The 16978-nt window shown below is 41.8% G+C and overlaps 1 protein-coding gene across 3 annotated transcripts in view; it reads right to left on the bottom strand.

Annotated features, from left to right (window-relative positions):
• Positions 1-4235: 4235 nt before the first annotated feature.
• Positions 4236-16978, bottom strand: part of GPATCH2L (G-patch domain containing 2 like) — a 61955-nt gene continuing 49212 nt past the window's right edge. For 2 of the 3 annotated variants that reach the window (XM_047736152.1, XM_047736153.1), the window contains exon 10: positions 4236-7495. In XM_047736152.1, coding sequence (XP_047592108.1) covers positions 7335-7495 — 161 coding nt within the window. In that variant the 3' untranslated portion in view covers positions 4236-7334. Of the gene's footprint in view, positions 7496-14686; positions 15007-15801; positions 15928-16978 lie in introns of those variants that run through there. The other variant, XM_047736154.1, reaches the window with a different exon arrangement.

Below are 16978 nucleotides of genomic sequence, written 5' to 3' on the forward strand. Positions count from 1 at the left end.
AGTAAAAAAAACTGAAGCGAGCACTAGATGGGGGGGGGTAGCGTCCTTGTATGTAGAAGTGGGCCCAGGCCTCCTTACCAGTCCAAGATCCTGGATGGGAGAAAGCAGAAGAGGGACCACAGTTCAAGCCTGACTTTTTATGAATGGCAACCTCAAGAGTACCTATGGGGGTGATCCATCTTAGAATCTGACTAACGTGGTTAGCAAACTTCCTACCTCAGTGGGCCAAGAGGAGGGACAAAGAGAAACAAAGGAAGCAGCAGAGACCTTGAGCATGGTTTCCTGTGTGTCTACAACAATGATGAAGGAATGTAAATGCTTCGCTGTTAAGTCCATGCTTTAAGTCAGTGCATTAGGTGATATAGCAAAGGAGCTCACTCGTACATATGTGTTAGTTGAAGTACCGTAGGTGAGGACAGGGACATTCAGTGTGTGTCGGACTGACCCACCAACCCATCTGCCCACCTGTGGAGACTGCAAAAGCAAAGTAGTGGAAAATATCAGGAGAGAGCAGGGTCAGAACAAGGCAGAATTCCAAAAAGGAAGTGGTTATATAGCAGGAAGTCATCAGCATCAACCAAAGGGCTGTATTTTGACAACTGGAAATCACTGGTGAACCCAGCAAGAACAACTTTAATGGTGGGGAGTATAGCAACCACATTTTGGCATGACGGTTCTCAGCCCCAGCTGTACCACTGTTTTAAAAAAGAATGAAGCCTGTCCCACCTCTCCATTCTGATGTAATTGGTCTGTGGTTCAGTTGGGGGAATTAGGATTTTTAAAAATCTCCCCAGGTGGTCCTAATGTGCAGCCAAGGTTAAAAACCACTGCTTCAGGGACTCAGAATTAATGAACAGGCAGTGGAAGTGAGGGCGGTATCTTAGTGGCAGTCAAGGGGTATTTTCGTTTCAAGAGGGAATCTTTAAACACGTTCAAATGCAAAGCTGTACGTGCCAGGAGTGAGAAGCTACCGCTAGATTGAGCAAGGTTTCTGATCAAAGGAGAGGGACCGAGGCATGGAAGGGATTTGCCTTGGGCAGGGCAAGCACTTACAAGGAAGAGGTGAGGAAGGGTGTATGTAAGTGTGTGCAATGGGGGACTCCCGTCTAATGCATTATTCCCTGGAAGGAGATGGGGGAGATTATCTGCTGAGGTCGAGAGAAGGTGGGCGGTAAGGAGTGTGAAATGGCCACTGTCCACATTAGCTAATGATGACAGGACTAGGATAAATCCTGAGAGCAGTTCCAAGTGTTGCCACGATTGTTCATGTAGAAATACATGGCCCACTGGGAGGAGCAACAGGTAGAAACTACACAGTGAAATGGGTTGATTTAAGTCCAAGCCACCAAGGCCACTTATAAATTCTGATATTCTTTTTCTTTTTCAACTAAAAACATTCCATTGAGGGATCTGCAAGGGTTAGAACTCACTTCTAGAGAAAGAAAATATTCATTTTCGTAATTTGCATCTTAAAAATCTTTTTATATTTCCATAACTTTAAAGCATCTAGTAACAACACTTTCGGCCAGAGGTATTTTTAACTGGTTTTCAAGATGGAAAAGAAAAATTACATGGTTTTAAAAGACTGCGAAAATCCAAAGGTGAGCTTAACAGCTTCCACATGTGTGTTAATCGTGTTTTCTTTCTATAATAATTATGTTTTAACAGAGTAAAAAACCTTTCTGGCTGAGGGAAAACTACCTCCCCCAAAGCTAGCTGATTCTTAGAAAGATAGCAAAGGACTCAGCCAGCAGCATGCTTTCGATGTGCAAACGAACCATGTATGATACAGCCATACCCTCTCCATATGACCTGTTACACTCTAGGAAGCAGTCATCCCAGGGCCAGGTACCAGGCAACCAGGGACTAGACTATAGCCTAAAGGTCAAACTAGACATTTCCAGACTGTTCACCCTGCCTTACCTGCCCTTCCTAGAGGAAACCCCAATGAAGGCTCTGGCCTAAACCTGCTGCTTGCTCCAGTCCTCGGCCTCCTGACCCAAACCTGGTATTCATCCTCTGGTCCCGCGTGGCAAGCCGTGCCTTATTTCCAGGGGAACTGTAATCTCAAACTTTTCTTTGAGTGGCACAGACCTCTCCATGTCCTCACTTAATCACCTTTGTAAATCAAGCCCCGGGCACAAAACAAAATGAACACCTGAGAGATGATACCAGAGAACTCCTCTTTGGTCAAATTCCCAGAGAAAACTTGGGTCTGTGGGCTTTGGTCATAAACTAGAGCCTTGCCCAATTCATACAAATAAAACCCAGAGATAAAAATGGTTATGATTTCATTTCAAAGCTTTAAGATTAGAGCATCATATTCTGAAATGCTGAATCCATGAGTTAGAAAAAAAAATAGAACAAGCAGTTGCTATTGGCCACCAAGCCCTGCAGAATCACTGAAATGTAAAACAAAGACAATAGGGTGTGATTAAGTGGATCACTGAAAATTGATTTTTACATGCTCTGAAGTACCAAGATTAAGCCCTAGCAAAAGACCACCAATAACTCAACAAGTATTTATCATACAATACCATGTTCTCAGGGTGGTTTTCTTCTTCCAAATATTTTCATTTTTGTGAGCCATACCTTAACAACTTCATCATTACTATGCTGGAAAATGCATGACATTTTCCCAGGAAATTAAGATGTAATTATTATTAATTAAAATATCATGAAATCATGGATAGCAGTATCTTACATAAAATGTTTTACCATCAATTGTGAAAAATGACTACCACTCACAGACTAAAAATTCATTGTTTATTTTAATCCACTTTAAAGGTTGTTTCTATCCATCCAAATATGACCTTGATGGCAATTTTCTCCACATCTTTCTTTCTCAATATTTCCAGATCTTTTGGAGGCTTTAGGGGAAAAGTATGGGAAATAAAAGACATTAATTAACAGTTGCCGCAAAGAATCGTGTACAAAACGTCTATACTGATGGAGGGAAATGTAAGTGCACCTCAGAGCTTAGGGGGATGCCAACATACTAAAACATTTACTTTCAGCAAAGCCTGTGGTTCTCAAATGTCCACGTGCACCAGAGTCCCCAGAAGGCTTGTGAGACTGCAGGGCCCACCGTTTCTGATTGAGTGGGTCTGGTGGGGGTTAAGTCTGTGCTGCTGCTGGTGGTTGAGGGGCCCCAACACCCCTGCTCTGAGCATCTCCCCTTCTCTTCCTCATGCCTTCTCACTTCTGGACGTTGCCAAGATTGTTTTCCCTGGTCAACATCTTTGGGATCTGCCTCATTCTTCAATACCGTAGTTGAAGAGCTTTTATTCCAAAAACTCGGCGATTTTAGTAAGTGCTTAACATATCTATTTGCGGTGGCAGGAAAAGTTCTCCTTTTGGCAATAAGTTTATTTTGTCAGGCTTGTTAAGAACCTTACAATCCACACTCTTCGGTGAATCACTCATTTTCTTTGCTTCTTTTCGATGTTGCTGTTTCCAGGCATTTGGCATTTGTCTGTTTGGGGATCTTAATGTAGTGTGAAAGCATCTCTGGGCCATCAAAGCAGAACCCACTGATCCCCTCACCTTCCTCTGTGCCATTTCCTGATGGGGTAGGAACCCATCCTGACTGCTTCCACCATCAGTAATTCTACTAGCTGGCACGACCAGAGCGGGAGATAAGGAAATACGGACAAGTAAGACAGCTCAAGCATTAACAAAGGAAGCAGCTGACACCAAGAGCAAGCTGCTTCTACCATCCCTCCCGCCACCCCATAAATCATGACGGATCCTGTAAACTGTGCCCCCGACCAGACTGCATCCACAGTCCCTAGAGTAAGCCATTCTGTTCTCACGCTGGCTCACAAAAGGTTCACCAGACTTAGGGAATACTGACTGCGGCTCCTAATGCTGAGACTTCTACAGAGCCTTGTCCCCAGGAAACAAAAGTGTATGGCCCACCCTACAGTAATGAGGCCAAACTTAAGACCTGAAATGAATCAAACATCACCTGGAGCCCAAGCAGAGAGGCCATGGCATCAGCACTGACACTTGCCAGCCTAGCTCCTTTCTCTCGTTCAGTTTCAAGTGACAGAGGTCTGTGATGGCTCTGCTCCTCTGTGACTCCATAACTTCCAATGCTGTGGTCTAGACTGGGTCTCTGATGCCAAAAAGCAAAAAGATAGGTCACAGTCCTCTACGTGGGAATCGTGTAAGTGGTTGAATTGCCTATTGTCAGTGTGGAACTTTACTCATTAGCAAAGGACGCCACCAGCACCAGAGAATAAGAAATTTTATTTCAGCTTTTGGTCATTTTGCTGCCAAAACAGCCTTGTTTGCAGCCTGTTTCACAGCCCAGAAAAACAAATTTTCAACTGCATTTGATTTCAAAAGAATTCAAGGTTAAATGTGCCTTATTTATCAAGCACACACCACTCAATAAAGACCACACTCTGCCTCTCCTAAATTTGGCACCATGTAAACAGCTAATTCTCTTTTCTGCACAGGTCTTACCAAAAAGCAACACAAGAGTTTTGATGCAAATGAACTTGTTCCCTTTAAAATGCTGTACCTGAAAAATAATCTCAAATTCCCTTGTAAGCAAAAATTTTTTAGGGATTTCTAGGAATGATGTTCATACAAGTGGATAATGTCTTGACTTTTGCTCCTTGTGGAAAACACAGAAGGTTAGGATTCAGACAGGCAGACTGTGTGGCCAGCTAGGACGAATCAGAAGTTGGAAATACATAAAAACTGTGGAACTCAGCTTCCTTACTACTTTTAGGCAGATAAAACACATGTGAGCTCCATGATTATCCTCAAAGGAAGTCATGCTATCAGTTTTTTTAAGAGACTACAAAACCTGATTTTGAAATTTTATCTTTCGTTAAAGGTAACAGACTTTACTCAATGTATGATATCATACACTTTGCTACGTTAAAAAGAAATTTAAAATTTATGGTTCAAAAAACACTTAATTCTAAGATTATTCCTCTGGAATTGACTCATATAGAAAACAAGCGAAATAAGTTGGTTAAGAATTCTGTCCGCATGCTCATGCAGCAGCTTAAAATGAGGAGCACAATTTACAACCCTGTGTCGCAAAGTATTCATAGCTGTTTCTTAGGCAATTAATTTTCTTCCCCACTTATTACAGGCATATTTGGCATTTTTGGATAATCCCCATTGAATGTATTCAAAGTAGAAAAGCATGCCCAAGAAAGATGATAAACATTCATGACATACTGATTCAAAATTATGGGTCTCAGTGTGACTCAGATATACCAAGGGAAAACAAAAGATTATAACCCAGGGCAGAGGAAGTCTGAAAGTCTGGGATTTTAGTCTTGGCTTGATCACGTGATTTTTTTGGCAAGTCGCTAAACTCAGTGACCATTCTTTTCTCTCTAAAATGGCAGTATAACCTAGAGATGTTAAAAATGTAAATAAAGTCATATATAGAAGTTATTTGTAACCACAGGTAGATAGGAGAACTGCCAGGCAAAAGATTCTATGTGCACTGTGGAGATCTGAATAGGACATGATCACAGGACCCATCTCTGCAAGAGCCAGAGCCTAGTGCAAAGAAAATAAAATTATGTCTGTGTATTTTTCTCTTAAATCCAACAAATTATGTTAGAAATGTGTCTCAGGACACGATGGGGACTAGGTAAGAATGCACACACGACAATAATGCACATACGATAATAAAACCCCCCTTCATTGCTAAAACAATGTAGTAGTGCCATTTCATATTCAATAGGCACTTTATTTTCTGTACTGCCCTGGATGCAGCCCCAAGGGGTGACAGGAGAACCAGGGGTGGCTCCCAGGGATGCTGGGTTGGCTTTAATGCTGCTCCTCACCTCCTAATCTCCCACCTGCCCCTCCCTCCACCAGACTCCTCGTTATGAACAACTGAAGGACGTGTTCTCCCTCTTACAGAAAGTGCCATTTAAATCAGCTTCAAGTCCCCCCTCCCAAATAGAGTCACACCCACCCATCAACAAGGAAATCCTAGAGTTAAGCACTGATACATAAGGACTATCATTTTTAAAGGGAACACAACAGAGCAGCCCACCCTCACGTTCTGTGCGAGGAAAAGACGCAGCTGCACTTCAGGGAAAGGAGGCTCCGTCCCACTCGGCACCCATTCAAGCACAGAAAATATCCGGGGGCAGGACTGGGAGTTCCTCTGGGACGTTGCCAGAGAAGTGGGCATTGAGAGAACAGTTTCTCTGTATTTCAGAGCGAATGTACTCAATTCATACAAAAAAGGAACCCTTCCGTCAACCAGGCCCCCAAATGACACTCACGATAATACTTCAGAAAGGGCGGCTTTTCTCCAGCAGCTCAGGCAGCCACTGATTCCTCATTTTGACAAAGTAGCATCCAACTTCAGGCACGGCCGTATATATAACTCCACACGCAGCTGAGCCGTCATACACACACCAAGTATAAAGGCGTGTCAAAAAGACATTTTTCTCCCCAAAGTATGGCCCTGAGAAGCCATTATTATAATAAAGTGTGGATTTCTGCTGCAGGTTATTGACCTATAAGCTAACAATAAAAGTCCCATTTCGTACATAAAAGCTTACACTATGACATGAAGTATTAAGACACGATCCACTGACTATTTTAAGTTTGCGGAACAACTCAACCACTTCTTCATTACAGCATGAATGTACACATCCTCCTGTGGGAGAACACCAACTCTGGAGACGTGGCGGAGTACAGTCCAGCCGCCGGAGATCCCATGAGGCCGTCTAGGAAAATGGAAGAAGTTCCCACTGTCCGTGCTGCTGGAGTCTCCTCTGAGGCTCCCGAAGGAGAACGTGGTGAATTTGGCTTATGGCACTCTCAGTGAATCAAGACCAGGCTCAAAGGCAAACTCTATCTCCTGTAAACACAATGCCACACACAGGTCTCAACTCAGTGTTTACATCTGTCCAGAACTGGCTGCAAATTTGGGACTTCCTCAAATGATATTAAAAGCTCTACATAAAAAGTATGCAAAAGCAGTTACTAGTTTTTCAGGAAAAGAGACATACCTGCTAAAAGCAACAGCTCTGCACACAGGGCTGTAGGAAGCTGCTGGGACTACAACAACAATGTAACAAACACAACATAGGATGACTTTTTTTTTTTTTTAAATTGCTACTGCAATACTTTACTTTAAAAAAAAAAAAACGAAAACCAAAAAACAGATTTCCACATGATTTCGTAAGAGAAAGAGTCCACTGCTTTGTGTGAAAGAAGGGTCATCCTGGCGGTGGAAGGACTGGGAATGTCAATTACGATATGCGAGACTGACACCAAGTTTAGGATGCGTTTCACAGCATCCAGTGGGCTCCTGGTGCGCGGGATCCTGCTCTCTAGCTGTATCCGGAGCTCTTTTCTGGTGGCATTTTAAAAAACGTAGCTGGAGCGGAGTCAGTGGCTTTCTCTGCGGCAGAGGTCCTGACCAACCACTCGGGGTTTGGAGATTTCGGGACCTGTGATGCTGGCGTGCTTGGTTCCGCTACATCCACGTGAACTGGTAAGGTGGTTACAATGAAAGGAAGGAAGAAAAGATCAAGGGGAGACAAATTAGAATCAGAGAAACTGCAATGCACAAATCTCGGAATGTTTTTATTTTTTAACCTATGAATCCAAGTGGCTACATGGGTTTTTTTTTTTTCCCTTTCCAAAAATACATACATACATACATACATAAATAAAGGCAAATTTCAGAGAGTAAATATTTCTCTACCTGAGAAAACGGGTTGAACAGAACAAATAAATAAATTCAGTCATACAAATTCGTAAGACAGTCATGATCACTTATCGAGCACTCACGAGCCGTGCACTGTGCTATGTAAGTACTGTCCAACAGAATCTGATTTCCTAATGCAAACCCTTCCAAGTAGGATTGTCATCTCCATTTTCTAGATTAAAAACTGAGGCAGAGAGACAGCAAATACACTGCTCAGGGACACAAAAGAGCTAGTTAAGTAGCAAGATTTAAACTCAGATACTGGGGGGAGGAGTCAAGATGGCGGAGAAGTAGCAGGCTGAGACTACTTCGGGTAGCGGGAGATCAGCTAAATAGCTTATCTAAAGATTGCAAACACCTACAAATCCAACGGGAGATTGAAGAGAAGAAGAACAGCAATTCCAGAAACAGAAAATCAACCACTTTCTGCAAGGTAGGACTGGCGGAGAAGTGAATCCAAAGCGACGGGAAGATAGACCGCGGGGGGAGGGGCCGGCTCCCGGCGAGCGGCGGAGCAACGGAGCAAAATCAGGACTTTTAAAAGTCTGTTCCGCTGAGGGACATCGCTCCAGAGGCTTAACTGGGGTGAAGCCCAGGCGGGGTCAGCGCGGCCTCAGGTCCCGCAGGGTCGCAGAAGGATCGGGGGTGTCTCAGTGTCGCAGAGCTTACCGGTATTAGAACGGGGAAGCCGGCTGCAGAGACAGAGCCGAGGAGTGACTCTCAGCTCAGGGTTGCCTTGAACCGGTCGCAGGCTCGGTCAGCTCGGAGCGCGGCCGGAGGCCAGGGTGACGGGAGTCATTTGGCGCTGTTCTCTGAGGGCGCACTGAGGACTGGGGCCCCGGGCTCTCGGCTCCTCCGGGCCGGAGACCGGGAGGCCGCCATCTTTTTTCCCCGTCCTCCGGACTCTACGGAAAGCGCTCAGGGAACAAAAGCTCCCGAAAGCGAACCCGAGCGGATGACTCAGCGCGGCCCCGGGTAAGGGCGGTGCAACTCCGCCTGGGGCAAAGACGCTTGAGAATCACTACAACGGGCCCCTCCCCCAGAAGATCTACGGGAAACCCAGCCAGGACCAAGTTCACCTACCAAGGAGAACGGCGGAATTCCAGAGGAGAAGAAAGCAAAGCACGGAACTCATGGCTTTCTCCCCATGATTTTTTAGCCTTGCAGTTAATTTAATTTTTTTTTCTTTTTCAATTTTTTTTTCTTTTTCTCTTCTTCTGCTAAATTTTTTTTTTTAACTTTTACCGTTTTCTTTTTTTAACGTTTTTTAAATAGTTTATCTAATATATATATATTTTTTCCTCTTTTTATATTTTTTCTTTATCGGCTTTCTTTTTTTTAATAGTTTTTTTTTTTTTCTTTCTTTCTGAACCCCTTTTTATCCCCTTTCTCCGCCCTCACAATTCAGGATCTCTTCAGATTTGGCTAAAGCATATTTTCCTGGGGTTGTTGCCACCCTTTTAGTATTTTACTTGCTCCTTCATAAACTCTTATCTGGACAAAATGACAAGGCGGAAAAATTCACAACAAAAAAAAGAACAAGAGGCAATACCAAAGGCTAGGGACCTAATCAATACAGACATTGGTAATATGTCAGATATAGAGTTCAGAATGATGATTCTCAAGGTTCTAGCCGGGCTTGAAAAAGGCATGGAAGATATTAAAGCAACCCTCTCGGGAGATATAAAAGCCCTTTCTGGAGAAATAAAGAACTAAAATCTAACCAAGTTGAAATCAAAAAAGCTATTAATGAGGTGCAATCAAAAATGGAGGCTCTCACTGCTAGGATAAATGAGGCAGAAGAAAGAATTAGCGATCTAGAAGACCAAATGACAGAGAATAAAGAAGCTGAGCAAAAGAGGGACAAACAGCTACTGGACCACGAGGGGAGAATTCGAGAGATAAGTGACACCATAAGACGAAACAACATTAGAATAATTGGGATTCCAGAAGAAGAGGAAACAGAGAGGGGAGCAGAAGGTATATTGGAGAGAATTATTGGAGAGAATTTCCCCAATATGGCAAAGGGAACAAGCATCAAAATTCAGGAGGTTCAGAGAACCCCCCTCAAAATCAATAAGAATTAGGTCTACACCCCGTCACCTAATAGTAAAATTGACAAGTCTTAGTGACAAAGAAAAGATCCTGAAAGCAGCCCGGGAAAAGAAGTCTGTAACGTACAATGGTAAAAATATTAGATTGGCAGCAGACTTATCCACAGAGACCTGGCAGGCCAGAAAGAGCTGGCATGATATATTCAGAGTACTAAATGAGAAAAACATGCAGCCAAGAATACTATATCCAGCTAGGCTATCACTGAAAATAGGAGGAGAGATTAAAAGCTTCCAGGACAAACAAAAACTGAAAGAATTTGCAAATACCAAACCAGCTCTACAGGAAATATTGAAAGGGGTCCTCTAAGCAAAGAGAGACCCTCAAAGTAGTAGATCAGAAAGAAACAGAGACAATATACAATAACAGTCACCTTACAGGCAATACAATGGCACTAAATTCATATCTCTCAATACTTACCCTGAATGTTAATGGGCTAAATGCCCCAATCAAAAGACACAGGGTATCAGAATGGATAAAAAAACAAAAACCATCTATATGTTGCCTACAAGAAACTCATCTTACACCCGAAGACACCTCCAGGTTTAAAGTGAGGGGGTGGAAAAGAATTTACCATGCTAATGGACATCAGAAGAAAGCAGGAGTGGCAATCCTTATATCAGATCAATTAGATTTTAAGCCAAAGATTATAATAAGAGATGAGGAAGGACACTATATCATACTCAAAGGAACTGTCCAACAAGAAGATCTAACAATTTTAAATATCTATGCCCCTAACGTGGGAGCAGCCAACTATATAAACCAATTAATAACAAAATCAAAGAAACACATCGACAAGAATACAATAATAGTAGGGGATTTTAACACTCCCCTCACTGAAATGGACAGATCATCCAAGCAAAAGATCAACAAGGAAATCAAGGCCTTAAATGACACACTGGACCAGATGGACATCACAGATATATTCAGAACATTTCATCCCAAAGCAACAGAATACACATTCTTCTCTAGTGCACATGGAACATTCTCCAGAATAGATCACATTCTTGGTCCTAAATCAAGTCTCAACCGGTATCAAAAGATTGGGATCATTCCCTGCATCTTTTCAGACCACAATGCTCTAAAGCTAGAACTCAATCACAAGAGGAAATTTGGAAAGAACCCAAATACATGGAGACTAAACAGCATCCTTCTAAAGAATGAATTGGTCAACCAGGAAATCAAAGAAGAATTGAAAAAATTTATGGAAACAAATGATAATGAAAACACAACAGTTCAGAATCTGTGGGACACAACAAAGGCAGTCCTGAGAGGAAAATATATAGCGGTACAAGCCTTTCTCAAGAAACAAGAAAGGTCTCAGGTACACAACCTAACCCTACACCTAAAGGAGCTGGAGAAAGAACAAGAAAGAAACCCTAAACCCAGCAGGAGAAGAGAAATCATAAAGATCAGAGCAGAAATCAATGAAATAGAAACCAAAAAAACAATAGAACAAATCAACGAAACGAGGAGCTGGTTCTTTGAAAGAATTAATAAGATTGATAAACCCCTGGCCAGACTTATCAAAAAGAAAAGAGAGAGGACCCAAATAAATAAAATCATGAATGAAAGAGGAGAGATCACAACGAACACCAAAGAAATACAGACAATTATAAGAACATACTATGAGCAACTCTACGCCAACAAATTTGACAATCTGGAAGAAATGGATGCATTCCTAGAGACATATAAACTACCACAACTGAACCAGGAAGAAATAGAAAGCCTGAACAGACCCATAACCAGTAAGGAGATTGAAACAGTCATCAAAAATCTCCAAACAAACAAAGCCCAGGGCCAGACGGCTTCCCGGGGGAATTCTACCAAACATTTAAAGAAGAACTAATTCCTATTCTCCTGAAACTGTTCCAAAAAATAGCAATAGAAGGAAAACTTCCAAACTCATTTTATGAGGCCAGCATCACCTTGATCCCAAAACCAGACAAAGATCCCATCAAAAAAGAGAACTACAGACCAATATCCTTGATGAACACAGATGCAAAAATTCTCGCCAAAATACTAGCCAATAGGATTCAACAGTACATTAAAAGGATTATTCACCACGACCAAGTGGGATTTATTCCAGGGCTGCAAGGCTGGTTCAACATCCACAAATCAATCAATGTGATACAACACATTAATAAAAGAAAGAACAAGACCATATGATACTCTCCATAGATGCTGAAAAAGCATTTGACAAAGTACAGCATCCCTTCCTGATCAAAACTCTTCAAAGTGTAGGGATAGACGGCACATACCTCAATATTATCAAAGCCATCTATGAAAAACCCACCACAAATATCATTCTCAATGGAGAAAAACTGAAAGCTTTTCCGCTAAGGTCAGGAACACGGCAGGGATGTCCGTTATCACCACTGCTATTCAACATAGTACTAGAAGTCCTAGCCTCAGCAATCAGACAACAAAAGGAAATTAAAGGCATCCAAATCGGCAAAGAAGAAGTCAAACTATCACTCTTCGCAGATGATATGATACTCTATGTGGAAAACCCAAAAGACTCCACTCCAAAACTGCTAGAACTTGTACAGGAATTCAGTAAAGTGTCAGGATATAAAATCAATGCACAGAAATCAGTTGCATTTCTCTACACCAACAAGACAGAAGAAAGAGAAATTAAGGAGTCCATCCCATTACAATTGCACCCAAAACTATAAGATACCTAGGAATAAACCTAACCAAAGAGACTAAGAATCTATACTCAGAAAACTATAAAGTACTCATGAAAGAAATTGAGGAAGACACAAAGAAATGGAAAAATGTCCCATGCTCCTGGATTGGAAGAATAAATATTGTGAAAATGTCTATGCTACCTAAAGCAATCTACACATTTAATGCAATTCCTATCAAAGTACCATCCATTTTTTTCAAAGAAATGGAACAAATAATCCTAAAATTTATATGGAACCAGAAAAGACCTCGAATAGCCAAAGGAATATTGAAAAGAAAGCCAAAGTTGGTGGCATCACAATTCCGGACTTCAAGCTCTATTACAAAGCTGTCATCATCAAGACAGCATGGTACTGGCACAAAAACAGACACATAGATCAATGGAACAGAATAGAGAGCCCAGAAATGGACCCTCAACTCTATGGTCAACTCATCTTCGACAAAGCAGGAAAGAATGTCCAATGGAACAAAGACAGCCTCTTCAATAAATGGTGTTGGGAAAATTGGACAGCCACATGCAGAAAAATGAAATTGGATCATTTCCTTACACCACACACGAAAATAGACTCAAAATGGATGAAGGATCTCAATGTGAGAAAGGAATCCATCAAAATCCTTGAGGAGAACACAGGCAGCAACCTCTTCGACGTCAGCCGCAGCAACATCTTCCTAGGAACATCACCAAAGGCAAGGGAAGCAAGGGCAAAAATGAACTTTTGGGATTTTATCAAGATCAAAAGCTTTTGCACAGCAAGGAAACAGTGAACAAAACCAAAAGACAACTGACAGAATGGGAGAAGATATTTGCAAATGACATATCAGATAAAGGGCTAGTGTCCAAAATCTATAAAGAACTTAGCAAACTCAACACCCAAAGAACAAATAATCCAATCAAGAAATGGGCAGAGGACATGAACAGACATTTCTGCAAAGAAGACATCCAGATGGCCAACAGACACATGAAAAGTGCTCCATATCACTCGGCATCAGGGAAATACAAATCAAAACCACCATGAGATATCACCTCACACCAGTCAGAATGGCTAAAATTAACAAGTCAGGAAATGACAGATGCTGGCGAGGATGCGGAGAAAGGGGAACCCTCCTACACTGTTGGTGGGAATGCAAGCTGGTGCAACCCCTCTGGAAAACAGCATGGAGGTTCCTCAAAATGTTGAAAATAGAACTACCCTATGACCCTGCAATTGCACTGCTGGGTATTTACCCTAAAGATACAAACGTAGTGATCCGAAGGGGCACGTGCACCCGAATGTTTATAGCAGCAATGTCTACAATAGCCAAACTATGGAAAGAACCTAGATGTCCATCTACAGACGAATGGATAAAGAAGATGTGGTATATATACACAATGGAATACTATGCAGCCATCAAAAGAAATGAAATCTTGCCATTTGCGACGACGTGGATGGAACTAGAGGGTATCATGCTTAGCGAAATAAGTCAATCGGAGAAAGACAACTATCATATGATCTCCCTGATATGAGGGAGAGGAGATGCAACATGTGTGGTTGAGGGGGTAGGAGAAGAGTAAATGAAACAAGATGGGATTGGGAGGGAGACAAACCATAAGTGACTCTTAATCTCACAAAACAAACTGAGGGTTGATGGGGGGAGGGGGTTGGGAGAGGGGGTGGGGTTATGGATATCGGGGAGGGTATGTGCTATGGTGAGTGTTGTGAAGTGTGTAAACCTGGCGATTCGCAGACCTGTACCCCTGGGGATAAAAATATATGTTTATAAAGCTGTAAAAAAAAAAAAAAGAAAGAAAGAAAGGATGAATACCCAAGTTTTGTAGCAACATGGCCGGGACTGGAAGAGATTATGCTGAGTGAAATAAGTCAAGCAGAGAGAGTCAATTATCATATGGTTTCACTTATTTGTGGAGCATAACAAATAGCATGGAGGACAAGGGGAGATGGAGAGGAGAAGGGAGTTGAGGGAAATTGGAAGGGGAGGTGAACCATGAGAGACTATGGACTCTGAAAAACGATCTGAGAATTTTGAAGGGGTGGGGGGTGGGAGGTTGGGGGCACCAGGTGGTGGGTATTGTAGAGGGCACGGATTGCATGGAGCACTGGGTGTGGTGCAAAAATAATGAATACTGTTATGCTGAAAAAAATTAAAAAATTAAAAAAAAAAAAATAAACTCAGATACTGGACGTCAAGCCCTTAGACTCCTTCTGTTACATCCCATGCCTCCAGTAACACAGCATTTCCAATAAATAGCATATCTTAAGAAAATCACACAATCAGGCCCAGTGTTTTTCAACAAGGACACCAAAGACATTCTGGACATGATCATCACTGCTTGTGCAGGGCTGTGCTGTGTATTTTAGGACACTTACCATTCTGGACCCCATCCACTGAATGCCAAAAGGACTCCTCAGTCATTGTGATGACCAAACACTGTCCTCACATTTCCAAATGCCCCCTGAGCTGAGTGGTACAAACCACCATCACGCCCACTGCTTGAGAGTAAATGAATATACACTAAAATACAGCAAAATCTAGAAAATTTTCGTTTTTACCTTGTCACTCAATTAATTTCACTCTTAGAAATGTAACTAGAATAGTAATTTTCAAGTTGTAGGCCATGACCAGTCTTTTTCTTCTTAATGGAAAGAAATAGGATAGGTCAGAGCAAACCCTTATTTCATATTTACACATACACTCACATACATATTCAAACATGAATTTCTTACTGTGAGTTACTGCAAAAAACAATCCACAGGCTATTACTCTGTGGCACATATATGAGAGGCTCTTGAGGGCAACAGCTTTCAAACATTTTGGAACCTCAACCATGGCAGCAAGAAATACATTTGACACCACAACCCAAATCTGTGTCTCTCCCTCTCACACAAACACACACACGTGGGCACGCACTCACTCACATTTGGCTGAAAATAAATTTCACAAAACTGTATTTACTGTTATTATATGGTATTCAACCGCAGTGGGGGGAAACCCCTTATCCTAGGGAAACTGGGGTTTTTTGCTCTATATTTTTTTACTGTATTTTTTTAACTATAATATTATTTTACTACAGTAAAATACACATAACACAAAATTCACCAATTTAATCATTTTTACGGGTACAGTTCCGTGGCATTTACGTATATTCGCACTACTGTACAAGCATCACCACTATCCACATCCAGAACTTCCTGACTGGCCCGAAGGGAAGACTGTACCTGTTAAACAGTAACTGCTACTCGCCTCCTTCCCCTTTCTGTCTGCACGTATTTGACCATTCGAGGTACCTCACATAACTGGGACCACGCAGGATTTATCCTTCTGTGCCTGGCTCATTGCCTTTAGTATTATGTCTTCACCTGTGCTGTAGCATGTCAGAGTCTCCTTCCTTTCCAAGGCCAAATAATACTCCCCCGAATGTATAAACCACATTTTATTTATTGATTTATCCAGCAATGGACACATGGGTGGTTTCCACGTTTCAGTTCCTGTGAATAATGCTGCTATGAACATAGATGTACAAATTATTTGTTTGAATCCACGCTTTTAATCCCTTTGGGTAAATACTTAGAAGCAGAACTGCTGCAGCATATGGTAGTCCCGGGCTTACAACTGTGATGAGCCACGACCCTGGGCCCCACGGAGGCTGAACTATTTTACATTCCCACTGGCAACGCCCAAGGGTTCTGATTTCTCTCCATCTTTCCTAACATTTCTGTGTTTCCTGGTCCTTAACAGAGCCATCCTAAGGAGTGTGAAACAGCCCAGAAGCACTTTTGCACACGTTCTCCCAGAGAACACTGCAGTATTTTTCACAGTGGTATAAAATGGGATATAATCCAAATGTCCATCAGGAATGTTTAATTATAGTGTACTCAGCACAGTCATACAATGGAACACCGTATGTATATGGCAGTAAAAAAAAGAAAAAGGATTTTAGCAGGACAAATCATGAATGAATCTCAAAACATAACTTGGTAAAGCTTATAACTTATAAAATAAGACATTCCATTTACACAAGCCTCCAAAGAATGCTAACTAGACAATATATTGCTTAGAGAGCTATAGCTTAAAGCTAAAAAAATAAAAAAAATAAAAAAAATAAAAAAAAATAAAAAAGTTAAAGCTAGCTGAAAAAAATCCCCAAAGAATGATAAATGATTAACAAAAAAGCCTATTCACATAACAAAAAAAAGTATGAGGATAATGGTTACCTATGAGGACAGTGGGAAAACTGTAAAGGTGATGTTCGTGTTCTTTTTTTTTTTTTTTTTAAGATGTTATTTATTTGACAGAGAGAAATCACAAGTAGCAGAGAGGCAGGCAGAAGAGAGAGGAGGAAGCAGGCTCCCTGCAGAGCAGAGAGTCCGATGTGGGGCTCGATCCCAGGACCCTGAGATCATGACCTGAGCTGAAGGCAGAGGCTTTAACCCACTGAGCCACCCAGGCGCTCCAAGGTGATGT

This window comes from Lutra lutra, chromosome 7 (assembly GCF_902655055.1).
Source record: "Lutra lutra chromosome 7, mLutLut1.2, whole genome shotgun sequence".
Lineage (NCBI taxonomy): Eukaryota > Metazoa > Chordata > Mammalia > Carnivora > Mustelidae > Lutra > Lutra lutra.